The sequence below is a fragment of the Asterias rubens genome, chromosome 11 (genome assembly GCF_902459465.1).
Source record: "Asterias rubens chromosome 11, eAstRub1.3, whole genome shotgun sequence".
Lineage (NCBI taxonomy): Eukaryota > Metazoa > Echinodermata > Asteroidea > Forcipulatida > Asteriidae > Asterias > Asterias rubens.
In genome coordinates, this window is record NC_047072.1 from 11,622,226 (window position 1) to 11,636,059 (window position 13,834).

Here is a 13,834-nt window from a genome sequence, read left to right on the forward strand (position 1 = left end):
CATTGTCAATGGGGTAACATAATACAATTGTGGCGTTTTGTACACTCGACGAGGGGGAAAATGGAACCCGAGGCGAAGCCGAGGGTGCCATTTACCCGTGTACAAAACCCATGGACCCCAGGGGAAAGTTTCCGTATGGCGCCACCACTTTTTCATTTGATATGAAATAATATAGTATCTAATTTACCTTAAAGCCATTGGACCCTTTCAGTACAGAAAAAAAAAAAAAAGTTCACAGATTTACAAATAATTTACAGGGTTTACAGAAGGTAATGGTGAAAGACTTCTCTTGAAATATTAGTCTATGAAATGCTTTACTTTTTGAGAAAACGGTAAAACAATATAAATTCTCGTTAGCGATAATTACCGATTTGTTATAAACACATGTCATGACACGGCGAAATGCGCGAAAACAGGAGTGGGTTTTCCCGTTATTTTCTCCCGACTCCGATGTCCGATTGAGCCTAAATTTCCACAGGATTTTTATTTTATATATAAGTTGTGATACACGAAGTGTGGGACTTGGACAATACTGTTTACCGAAGTGTATAATGGCTTTAATGAGATATCCCTTTTTGTAAAAATGAGTGAAAAAGTGGTGGCGTCATAAGGAAAGTTGTCCGACCCCAGTCACAGCGTGCAACAATTGTTTTGTTGTACATTTGTATAATTGTTATTCCTTTTCTCGAAGTTCTGTTGTCATATACAAAGATTATTACGACCGACTACTCATTGTTTTATAAGCAGACGAACAAGAAACAATTCCCTCGAACCTGCGGTTGTTTCGTACACAGCGCTGGAAATCGACCAACGCCGGGAACGATTTTTTTTTAAATGTATTTTTATTCATTTACTTTTCATTTCTATTTGGTTAAACAAAATTATCTTTAAAAATTATTCCACTTGCAGAAGTCCAGGTAAAACTCTTGAACCACCCGTGCCGTCATGGGATGTGGGGCGTCCCGAAGCTTGGACTATTCGTCTGACATTAGCCAGCAATGGGATAGCGTGCAAAAGACAATAGAAGTCAAACAACAAAAGAAGAAACTTGTCATTAAGCGCGTCGGCTGGAAGACCGTCAGAATCTTTGTGTCGTCAACTTTCAAAGATTTTCACGCCGAGAGGGAAGTTTTGATCAAGGAGGTAAGCGTTCTCCGATTTTAAAGAATAGTGGTTTTTTCTATTACCAGGGGTAATACATGTAGTCTAAAAGTCATTAGGGTATTCATGTAGTTGAAAGCGGAATCATTGAAATAGCTGTGCCCCCTCAGCTTCTTTCGGAAATTATTTGTAGGTGACATTGTTTTAAACTCATCTCTCAAACACCACAGTATTAAGCTTACACTACAGGCCTCAGCAAGTAATATTTTAAGAGAAGCTTTCTACTATCATTATCTTCAAAATGTAAGTCTGTGGCAATGTGTTTTGGAATTGTGCTACAAAAAGTACCCATACCCTTTTTAACAAAGAAAGTCTGAATGGTACAACAGTAGGCGGGTTAAAGGGAAGGTACACTTTTGGTAATTGTCAAAGACCACTCTTCTTACTTGGTGTATCCCAATTGAAGCATAAAATAACAAACCTGTGAAAATTTGAGCTAAATTGGTCATCGAAGTTACGAGAAAATGATGAGAGAAAATAAACACCCTTGTTTGACGAATTTGTGTGCTTTCTGGCCAGAAGTCATTTATTATTTTAGTGAGAAATTACCTCTTTCTCAAAATCTTTTTTTTTTTTGTGGAGCTCTTAGACTCCGTTTATTCATCACCAGTGAAAAAGTACAAACATCTTCAATGGAACATTAACCCATACTGTTAGAACAATACATTCAGGATACAAGAGGGTAGTTACAAGACAATGAACAAAGGTCATATTTTATAATATCAACAGCTCTCCAATGCTCGTTTCCAAGTCAGTTTTTAAGTTCATAGGGCCTATTTGTTTTGAGTAATTACCATAGAACGTGTAGGCCTACCTTTCCTTTAAACACATCTGAAAATACAGTGCTCTTATAATATGACAATTGAAATTTCCAGTTTTTACATGTGATACAGACACGATGTAGGCAGCACTTTTAGGCATGAGTTTTTATGTACGTGCTGTCACAGCACGTAAACTCAATGCTTAAAAGTCACAATCTAAGCAGAAGCATTGGAGCGATATTTTAGGCATCGGCCTGCGTGTAGTGGTCATCCCTGACGGCATAATAATGAAAGAAAAAAAACCCTTGTCACACGAAGTTGTGTGTGTTTAGACGGTTGATTTCGAGACCTCAAGTTCTAAATCTGAGGTCTTGAAATCAAATTCGTGGAAAATTACTTCTTTCTCAAAAACTATCTCACTTCAGAGGGAGCGGTTTCTCACAATGTTTTGTACCATCAATCTCTCCCCATTACTCTTCACCAAGTAAGGTTTTATGCTAATAATTATTTTGAGTAATTAACAATAGTGTCCACTGCCTTTAAATTCACCACTTCCTAACATATGAGTTGATGTCTTTTGAAAAAAAAGTAAAATACACAATAGTTTAATAAAAGGATGCGACTTAAAGGCAGTGGACACTTGGTAATTACTCAAAATAATTATTAGCATGAAACCTTACTTGGTAACAATTAATGGGTAGAGGCTGATAGTATAAAACATAGTGAGAAACGGCTCCCTCTGACTGAAGTGATGTTGTTTTCGAGAAAGGGGTAATTTTCAACGAATTTGATTTCAAGACCTCAGGTTTAGAATATTAGGTCTCGAGATCAAGCACCTGAAAGCACACAACTTCGTGTGACAAGGGTGTTTTTTTCCCTCATATCTCGCAACTTCGAGGACCAACTCAAATTTGCATTATGTTATTTTATGCCTATATATAATATTGAGAAACACCAAGTGAAAAGACTAGTCTTTGACAGTTACCAATGTTGTCCAGTGTCTTTAACAGCACTAGTATCTGGCATAGATAATATATATATTTTTTTTCTTTTTAAATCTGCTTGCCCTTGGTGGATTTACCTGAGTTTGACCCTACCTTCAATTAAACAAACCACACAGCTTGAAAAAAAAACAGTTTTTTTCTTTAGCTTGGTCTAAGCTTCTGTTGACAGATGCTACCACCCTTGAATGAAGCTTCACACAATTCTTCCTAGAGTGGACAATTACATACATTGTGTGTGTGCAATATGCGATGATCATGATGTTGCCATTAGCAACCGTTGCTTGGTGCATGTCAACAATCAATAATTACCTGCTATTAATAGTCAGAAGGCAGTAATGGGTGGATAAAATCAAATGGAACCAATTCTGTGATAAAAAAATAGGAAAGTCTGTAACTTTAAAATGATGCACCAACGGTAATCTTCCCAGATTGGTTACACTTTTACACGTAGTCTAAAATTATTTGCTTTTAATTATGAAAAAATTATTGATCCGTTTTATATTGGCATTGGGTATGGATAGCGGGATCCCCCATGCTTCTAAGGGCCTATAAATCCAAATATTAAAATAATTATATATATTTAATTCAAAAACAACTCTGAATTGTTGTTTTATTACTCTCAAAGTAATTTTATTTACATCGTTATAATGTTTCTTAACACTGGGGCCCAATTTCATAGAGCTGCTTTGAAGCACAACTTTTTGCTTACATGTAGCATGAAATTTCTTCCTTGATAAAAACTGGATTACCAACCAAATTTTCATTTGTTGCATATTGTTTGTTACACTATTTATCTGTCGTTTGCAAATCCTGAAAATCACGTGGAAATTATCAAGGAAGAAATTTCATCGGTGATATTATAACTTTTTATTTTATGCTATAGAGGGTTGCCCTGATTTATAAGCAGTGTTTGAGGTTTTTTATAAATAGTTTTTTAAGCCACTCTTGGTAAGGAAAACGAAAACAAAGATGAAAATATCTCAGGGTACATGTAGCTGAAGGTACATGTATAGGCCTAGTACACATAATATGTAGGAATTGATATTCCTCTGAAAACAGTCTCTATTTTGAGATGTCTCTAGTACATGTAGTTATGTGAACCATACACAATATGCAATAACATGTTTTCTCCTCATTTTCCATACTAAATGATACTACATGTAACTCTGCAAGGACTATCATTGCAGCAGAAATGATGACCTTGACATTATTGCTTTGGGTTTAGACTAATTTGTTGTGTTATCAGTCCCGAAGTTAGCTTTTTATTTGTTTTAAACTTGTGCAGGTGTTTCCTGATCTGCGAGCGTGGTGTGAGAAGAGAAGGCTCTACCTGGTGGATGTAGATCTAAGATGGGTAAGTTATCATTCTGTAAGGTTTATCAGGTTGCGATTTCTCCGCTTTTATTAAAAAATTCAGTGTTTTTTGTTACCTCCCCATCCCAAAAAAGAAGGGAATTTTTTATTTTTTTATTTTTTTATTTTATTACATCAGATTCATAAAAACAGGAAAATAAAAACCATCCTTTGGGTGTAGAAGTATATAATTAATAATGGTTTGATATGAAACATTTTTTTTTTTTTTTTCCTGGTTTAGGGTGTAAAGACACCACTTCTGAAGAAATTCTATGCATGTGTTTAATGTTATGCATGTCTCTGTCTGCAAATAATTTGGCATGCAACAAATTATTTTGAGTAATTACCAATAGTTTATGGTGCGTTTAATCAACTAATACTGATTTGATGGACACTTTTTTGTCATTGGTTTCCTGGACTAGGGTGTACCTAAAGACACCACTTCCGAAGACACTCTACGCCTGTGTCTTGGCGAGATAGACCGATGCTACAGTGATAACATTATGCCCTTCTTCCTCAATATGACCAGGTGAGTCTACTAATATTTATCTTACTTTGACGCAAAAATAAAACAACAACAATCTTTGTTTTCTTCAAACGTAGCTATTTGCATAGCTCTGCCCACTGTGGAAATCTGTGCTTTTAACTCACCAGAATACTCGGAAACGGTTCCAAGTCTACGCTAGTTGTACCAAGGTGCAAAACTGACAGATACTGACGATGACTAGAGCAAGCAAGCTAGTCAAAACGTTGAGACCAGGCAGTGGACACTATTGGTCAGTGTTGGTAATTGTCAAAGACTAGCCTTCACAGTTGGTGTATCTCAACATGCATAAAATAACAAACCTGTGAAAATTTGAGCTCAATCGGTCATCGAACTTGCGAAAAAAACACCCTTGTCACACGAAGTTGTGTGCCTTTAGATAGTTGATTTCGAAACCTGAGGTCTTGAAATTAAATTCGCGGAAAATCACTTCTTTCTCGAAAACTATGGCACTTCAGAGGGAGCAGTTTCTCACAATGTTTAATACTACCAACCTCTCCCCATAACTCGTCACCAAGTAAGGTTTTATGCTAATAATTATTTTGAGTAATTACCAGTTGTGTCCACTGCCTTTAAGAACTGACTCCACGGTGGTACAGTTAATCCTGATCCTACATGTACATGTATAAGCTAAAGTAGTAGTCCCAGCCTATTTTCTATACCATCCGCTCGGGTACATGTAATAGTTAAAAAAGCATGACAGTTCTTTTCAGAACGGAGAAGTCTCCCGAACCCTCGAACATCTACTCCTCGGTAGTAGAATAAAGCGAGACAGTTCTCTAAGAACAAACTCTACCTGGCAAGTACATGTAGACACACATGGTGTTATCGCAAACCAAATATATATTAATACCTCACCATGCAATGCCTCAATCCTATATGATAGATGAAGTCTACAATTCCTGTTTTTAGCTAAACTTTTGTGATTCTTATTTGTATTAATAGGTGCAAGTGAGCACTTTTTATAACAGTATTTTTCATGGATAAACTTTCTTCAATTTTAAATTGATTGTATCAGTATTTTAATATTGTGCTGTTTCGACACCATTTAGAAGGTTACGTGTTCCTTTGAATATACTTATAAAGTACACATTGCCTTGGATCGGTCAGGTTGGTCCATGAGAAGTGTTTGAAACCGTATGTTTTTAAATCATTATGGTTAGAAAAGTGTTTTAAAAGTAGAATACACATGTAATGATCCACACAAGCATGCCTCGAAATTGTGTGGTTTTTCTTTTACTTTCTGAACTAACACGGTCGAACATTTTATGGAGTAAAAAAAACTTGACTCCACAAAATGGCGTGCTGTGTTAGTTCTCGATGTACAAGGAAAACCCTGCAATTTCTAGGCATAAATATTCTTGTGTGGATCGTTATATTCTACTTTGTAATTATCTTTCTAACCATGCATTTAATAACAATGCATATTGTTTCAAATGTTTTTCATAGACCAACTCTCTCGATCGCTCGCCCAATCCAAGGCAACGTTTCTCTTTAACGTATTTACACTTAACACATTTGTCAATGTCTGTCTATGCAGTGAGCGATGTGGATGGGTACCAGGCAGTATGGAGGTACCAGAGAATCTACACCAAGAGTACCGTTGGATCAATGGACTTTCAGTGACTGAGATGGAAATAATGCACGGCTCCTACCGAAAAGACAACTACAATTGTGAGTTTGGGGATTTCTCTCTTTGGAAGATTCCAGGGCCCAATTTCATGGCACTGCTTACCGCCGAATTCTGCGCTTACGATCGTCATTCTCCACTTACTTGCAAGCGCCGAATTTCTGCGCTCACTGTGTAAGCCCATAGTGCCTAATAACAGAGTACGCCTGCATGCGCACAAGCCAAATTTCCCCGCTAACCCGTGAAATATGCTTTGGTAAGCGCAGAATTCTGTGAAGTATTAGGTCTGTACATTTAATAACATTTGCTGCCTAACTGGTCCTCTTTTGTAAGAACAAGTACAAGTAATCGATACTTAACAAATTCATGAATTAAAAAAAATTATAACAGTTCTGAAATATTTTCTTCATGTTTCATTACAGCAATATTTGCAATTAGAGATGCCTCATTTCTGGACTCCGTTCCTGTGAAATATCACAATGATTTTGTGGACTCCAACCCGGTCGCTCCTCACAAGCTCAAGATGCTGAAAGGCATGCTGTCAGAACGCTTCCCCGTAAGTTTATTAATTAATTAATATTAATTAATAGTGGCTTCTTAGAGAGCTCGCATATATATCCGTCCATCTGTGATGCTCCTGGCGCTGCAACCTACACGTACATGGATATAGTATTTCCTGCAAGGGATGTGGGACTATGTTTGAATTGTGAGACCTGATCCATGTAGTGGTTTACAAGGTGCTGTGGCACAATATGCTACCAATCAAACAAGGAACACTGGGGCGACCCCCAAGTGCACTGGGTTCTTTAACGTGCGTTACACAACACACAGGACCAATGACCCTACATGTATGTCCCATGCGAAGGACAAACATCATGGTTAATTGCTTACTTAAGGACACAGGTGTCACAACTTGGACACCCACACACTGTTAGTCAGAAGCACCAGAGTTTTAATTCAGTGCTCTTAACAGCTCGGCCACGACATGCCACAGTTTTTTTTTAAATTCTTTTTTTGGATAACACTTTTAGGCTATGCGAAGTGAAAAATACTAAGTAAGTTAGGTTTGTGGTGACACCTTATAAAAATCTCTTTTTTGAGTTGTGGTGGCTCTGAGAAGAGCTGGTTTTTTCTTGACATTTAGATCAGTATGCTCTGACTGGAGATGGTCCATAGATGACTGTGTTTTTTCTGAAACAAATAAATCCAGATAACCGTCAGAGCACCCTGATTGATATGTCGAGCAGAAACCGGCTGATATGATATTCTAATCATAAAAGAACAGTCTGGTGGTGGTGGTATAACTGCTCTCTTCATGTTTATTTGCAAAATGGAGTCTGGGAACCTGACAATCATTTAAAGGATTTGGGTGGTTTTTGTAACACAAAACGCAATGTCCACAGATTTTCATTATACTTACATCATTTGAAGATACTGATAGTAGAAAGTGTACCTGAAATATTAGTTGTTGAGGTGCTGTAGTTTTTTGCGAAATAAGTAAAACAATGTCATGCAAAAACGTTTTTACATGTTAAAATAATTTTTGTCCTATGATCACTGAGACAAAAATTATTTTCATGACATTGTTTTACTAATTTCTACAACTACAGCACCTCAGCAAGTAATATTTTCAGGGAAGCTTTTTACTATCATTGTCTTCAAACGGTGTAAGTTTAGTAAATCTGTCGACATTTTGGTTTTTGTCCTACAAAAAGTACCCATACCCTCTAAAGGCACTGGACACTATTGGTAACTACTCAAAATAATTGTTTGCATAATAACTTACTCGGTAACAAGCAATGGGGAGCTGTTCATAGTATGAAACATTGTGGGAAACGGTTCCCTCTGAAGTACCGCAGTTTTTGAGAAAGAAGTAATTTCTCACTAAAATATTTTGAATTGAATTCGAGACCTCAGCTGAGGTCTCAAAATCAAGCAGCTGAAAGCACACAAGGTTGTCCGACAAGGGTGTTTTTTTCTTTTGTTATTCTCTCGCAACTTCGATGACCAATTGAGTTCAAATTTTCACAGGTTTGTTATTTTATGCGTATGTTGAGATAAACCAAGTGAGAAGACTGGTCTTTGACAATGACCAAGGTGTCTAGTACCTTTAATAACATGAGTGTGATGATTTTCTTCTGATGTGCAATGTATTGTATTAATTGTACAGGCTGTCAGTGTGAAGTTTATGGTACACTGTATGAAGCGTCATCTTCGACTACAGCTACGGCTAGACCAGCGCAAGTGCCAGCGCATCTGCCATTGTTAAAAAATAGGCAGACGCGCGTGATCTAGCCGTAGTTGTAGCCGAAGTCGCCGTTTCAGACACGACCCTTAGATTGATTCCCTCAATGCACTCACTCTTTTCTTAATCCTCTTTGTTTGTCACAGATCAATGGTTCTTCACCCTCATCTCTACTTTACACAGACTCCTCTTTGGCGTCAATGGTACTTATTTGTCTCTCGGTCCATCTCTGTCTCTCCGTAATCAAACTAAAATGTCTCTCATCTCGCCCCCCCCCCCACACTCCCCTCTTTACATGTCCAATGTTCTTCTTTACCCAACACGTCAGTCAATTTGTCTTCTTCACTTGTTTCTCTAAGTGGTTACATTTTACACCACAGAGACTCTACTCTGTTGTGTCACTATTTTGAAGTTCACAACTTTTTCATTGGCTAACAGTTTGTGACAAAAGATGTAGGATGAAACCCAGGGGAAGTATTCCAGGGGGAAACGTAAGCAATCAGGTAGGGACTGAAAACCCAACTCACATTGTGCCCTCAGCGTGATTCGAAAACGGGGTCTTAGAGGTGAAAGGCAAGGCAAGATACCACTACGCCAACCTACCTGCCATGGTTGGTTTAGAGTGACAGAGAGGGGATCGAAATATTTTTGTATTATAAACATTGACTGATTACACTTATCAGACAACTTATGGAGGGGGGGGGTATTTATGTTGCATTAAGATTAGAACTGCATTGAACTAGCTTTCTTCTGACTGGCACCTCCCGAACAAAGATAATAGGGAGCTTTCATTTTTGACGACAGATGATTCTGCGACGGTAAATGATGACATTTGGGTCATCTGTGCTTGCGTCGGCTTTGAGGACGTTCGCCCCTCAATTCCTACGACAGTACTTGGGTTGAATCTGCATTGTGCTGAAAACGACAAATTTTGGCTCAAAACACTCTCGCAGAACTATCAGCGTTGAAAAATGAAAGCTCTCTGTTGACAAAATAGGGAGACCGCCAACATTTTGGGATAAATGTCTCAGTGGTAGGGCTCCGGCACGTTATCAGGAGGTGGCAGATCCAATTCCAACCCTTGTCAAATTTTGTTTTCTTCTATGATTTATTTGAGAAGAGTTTGTTGGGGGGGGGGGTGGGAATTACACATGAATGTTACCTAGCTTAGGAGCATGTAGTAGCGAACGCATACGCACATGTGTGACATAATGTCAATAGGATACCTTTAAAAAAGGTCAGTCCAGACCTGATACTTCACGGAGGCAACGGAGGCGATTGCCTCCATGTCTCCTGGTCATTGCCTTTGTGCCCCTGAAACATTCCAGTAGAAAAGTACAATTTCCTCATAGGGTGCTCTCTACCAAGGCGAATGCATGGACCCTTGCCCTTTCAAAATGAAGCATACAGGCCTGTCAGAAATTATTCTCAGCAAAATGTAAACAATTCTTTTCACATAATAGATGTTAAATTTGCATCGGGGATAAAGAATATTAATTTTGGTTTTTACCCATACACCGATGTGTGTTAGCACTGTATACTCAGTACTTTCCCGAGTTCTGTGAAAAAAATATCACAGGCATGTTACTCGGGTGGGATTCGAACCCACGACCCTTGCAATTCTAGAGCAGTGTCTTACAAACTAGACTACCGAGGTTGCCCGGCAGCTAGATGCAGTTCGAATCCTATGTTTTGGCAGCGGGTACCGCAACGATATAATAGATGTTAAATTTGCATCGGGGATAAAGAATATTAATTTTGGTTTTTACCCATACACCGATGTGTGTTAGCACTGTATACTCAGTACTTTCCCGAGTCCTGTGAAAAAATATCACAGGCATGTTACTCGGGTGGGATTCGAACCCACGACCCTTGCAATTCTAGAGCAGTGTCTTACAAACTAGACTACCGAGGTTGCCCGGCACTTTTGTAAGACACTGCTCTAGAATTGCAAGGGTCGTGGGTTCGAATCCCACCCGAGTAACATGCCTGTGATATTTTTTCACAGGACTCGGGAAAGTACTGAGTATACAGTGCTAACACACATCGGTGTATGGGTAAAAACCAAAATTAATAATTCTTTTCACGTTTGAAATATCATGTTTGTTCTGACTTCATTGTTTTCAATTTTTTCCTTGATAGGACAATCGTGTCTTTACCTACAAATGTTCATTTGGTGGCATCAGCGTGGATACAGGCAAAGTGCAGATGGAGGGTCTAGACCAATTCAAAAAAGTGGTACGTGTTACAGGCCTGTGAAATCTCCGCTTTAAAGCGGATATCTACTTTTTTTATTGATCAGGCCAATTTTTTCATCCGTTTTTTTTTTTTTTTTTTTTTTTTTTTTTTTTTATATTATATACTTGTTTCTCATTATAGAAGCTTGGCATGCCTTATATAAGCTTGGCTGCAATAATGCACGACTACAATAATGTGAGATAAGCCTAGTTACTGGATTAAAGGGGTGCTAGATCGGTTAGCGTAAATGCGTGAGGCACGCTCACTTGACATTACCTGAGCATTCTTACATTATGTAGTGTTTCAGCTCTTTTTTTGAGGGTCCACTCACAGGCCTTGTGTTTCAAAGTCGAAAAGGAAGTAAAAACAAAGTTATTTGTATTTTCAGCCTTACTCCAATGTGTCATAATAATAATTATCTTCAAACAGGCTGGAATCCTTGATTGTGATTGGTCGATCCATAGCAACAAGGAGTGTGATACAAATAATTGATATGCCAGCCCATATCACATCCTGCGCATTGCGCTTTTATTATAAGCTTTACGCAAAACATCTTAAAATATAAGAAGCTAGTGTAATGATTCTCAAAATACTATACTTGTTCTATCGAAAGCTGCTATAAGCCTTTTTTTTTTGGCAATTTCATACATGAGGTTTTGCCACCCCAGGTTGGAAAATTATGGAAAGCCATAAATGCAAATCAAAAAACAGATTGCTACTGTTTGTAACAACGTACACAAATATTCAAACATTGTGTTGATTTTGTTGTAAACAAATCGACTAATTATGAGAGGTATTAGATTTAATTGAAAGTTTGCAGAAAATGTTGAATTTGGGTATAAATATCTGTTCGTATGATTGAGTGTTTTACTAACATTCGGCCGACCATGCCAACCAAGGCGTTTTGTTTATTAATAAAAGAAAGGTCTATACTTTAATCCCAGTAAGATTTTCTTGCAATTAATTTTAAAGGGTCTATATACTTTTTTCTAATACAAAACACAATGTCCACATATTTACATTAAACTTGCAGAGTTTGAAGATAATAATTGTAGAAAGCTTCCCTTAAAATACTACTTTGAGGTGCTGTAGGTTTTGAGAAATGAGTGAAACGATGTCACAACAATTATTTTTGTCTCAGTTTTAGCATGTGAAAACGTATTAACCAGTTATGCCTTGATTATGGTACTGTATAATACCTTTTAATGGGATTTTACATGCTAAACAAAATTTCGTCTCACTGAGACGAAAATTGTTTTGTGACTTGTTTTTCTCATTTCTCAAAAACTACAGAACCTCAGTTAGTAATATTTGAAGGGAAGCTTTCCACTATCATCTTCAAACCCTGTAAGTTTAATGTAAATCTGTAGACATTTTGAAAAAGTACCCAAATCCTTTAAGGACACAAGTGTCACTACCTGGATTCGAACCCCTACTCCGATGACTTAACTACCAGAACCCTTGTACTATCGAAAGCTGGCGTTCTTCTTAACCCAGTAAGATTTGTTTGCCCTTTTAAGAGTGATTAACAACCTTCCTCTAAATAAATTGACCCAAACTTGTTTTACAGATCTTTGAGTTTTTCAAGACCAGGATTGCTGAGCAGTACCCACTAGATGCCAATATCAAACTGGATCCGTATGAGCTACAACGTGAGGCCCACGATAGCTTCATGAAAAGCCGCAGCGTCAGTGTCATCGGCAGGAATGACGTCCTACAACGGGTAAAATCGGGAGCTCAGAAAAAAAGGCTCACAGTCATAAAAATACACTGTAATGTGCATTGCTGATAATAATAATCGGTTTTTACATTGCGCTTTATACACCCCAAGGGCATCTCAAAGCGCTTCCAATATTATTACCCCTGGTCACTGATGGGCCTTAATTCATTCCATAAACCACCTCAGCTCCCTGGGGAGTATATAGCCTGTGCTGCCAAACATGTTGCGCACTAAAGCTTAATCAATTACAAGGTACCCATTTACCCCTGGGTGGAGAGAAGCTTATAATTTAGTGTCTTGCTCAGAGACACAATTGTCACACTTAGGATTCGAACCCACAGCACTCTGATGAACAGAAACGCTTGAGTTCAGTTAACAGGCGTGGTGGATACACGCGTTACCGGCATGCAGATTTGATAAACCTTTGTGACTTTTGAGAAGGCTAGTTTTTGTCTTCCATTTGAGCTCATTCAGCCATGAATTCATGGACATCTTTCATTTTTCAAACAACACTTAGGAAACATGTCATAGAATTATTTCTTAATTAGTTGTATTGGTAAAATGTTTTACCTTACGATGTTATGACAAACTGTTGAGGGTGGGGGGGGACTTATTTTTGTTGATGTGTATTCAGCCATGAATTCATGGACATCTTTCATTTTCAAACAACACTTAGGAAACATGTCATAGAATTATTTCTTAATTAGTTGTATTGGTAAAATGTTTTACCTTACGATGTTATGACAAACTGTTGAGAGGGTGGAGGGGACTTATTTTTGTTAATGTGTTTATTACAGTTCTATGTTGTTCTCTTTCTTATGATGTTGTTATTGTCTCCCGCTGTTAGATGGAGGATTTCTTGACTGGTGTAAGCACAGGTGTACCCTTGCTGCTCCTCGGTGGACCTGGGTCAGGCAAGTCGTCCATCATGGCTAAGGTTTCTGATATTGCAGTCAGTAGAGCAGCTAATGGACAGATACCAGGGTGAGGAGGAAGTCTTACTTAAAAGGTCTATGTACTTTTTCCTAAAACAAAACACAAGGTCCACAGATTTACATTAAACTTACACAGTTTGAAGATTATGATTGTAGAAAGCTTCCCTTGAAATTTTACTTACTGAGGTGCTGTAGTTTTTGAGAAATGAGTAAAACAAATAACTTTCGTCTCAGTTTTAGCAT

At 37.9% G+C, this 13,834-nt stretch overlaps 1 protein-coding gene across 4 annotated transcripts in view; it reads left to right on the forward strand.

The window, feature by feature from the left end:
* Positions 1 to 13,834, forward strand: part of LOC117296999 (telomerase protein component 1-like) — a 31,341-nt gene that overhangs the window by 485 nt on the left and 17,022 nt on the right. For 3 of the 4 annotated variants that reach the window (XM_033780111.1, XM_033780110.1, XM_033780112.1), the window contains exons 2-10: positions 910 to 1,143; positions 4,212 to 4,280; positions 4,702 to 4,808; positions 6,364 to 6,497; positions 6,876 to 7,009; positions 8,845 to 8,901; positions 10,841 to 10,936; positions 12,507 to 12,659; positions 13,504 to 13,640. In XM_033780111.1, the coding sequence (XP_033636002.1) occupies positions 946 to 1,143; positions 4,212 to 4,280; positions 4,702 to 4,808; positions 6,364 to 6,497; positions 6,876 to 7,009; positions 8,845 to 8,901; positions 10,841 to 10,936; positions 12,507 to 12,659; positions 13,504 to 13,640 (1,085 nt within the window). In that variant the 5' untranslated portion in view covers positions 910 to 945. The remainder of the gene's footprint in view (positions 1 to 909; positions 1,144 to 4,211; positions 4,281 to 4,701; positions 4,809 to 6,363; positions 6,498 to 6,875; positions 7,010 to 8,844; positions 8,902 to 10,840; positions 10,937 to 12,506; positions 12,660 to 13,503; positions 13,641 to 13,834) is intronic. The other variant, XM_033780113.1, reaches the window with a different exon arrangement.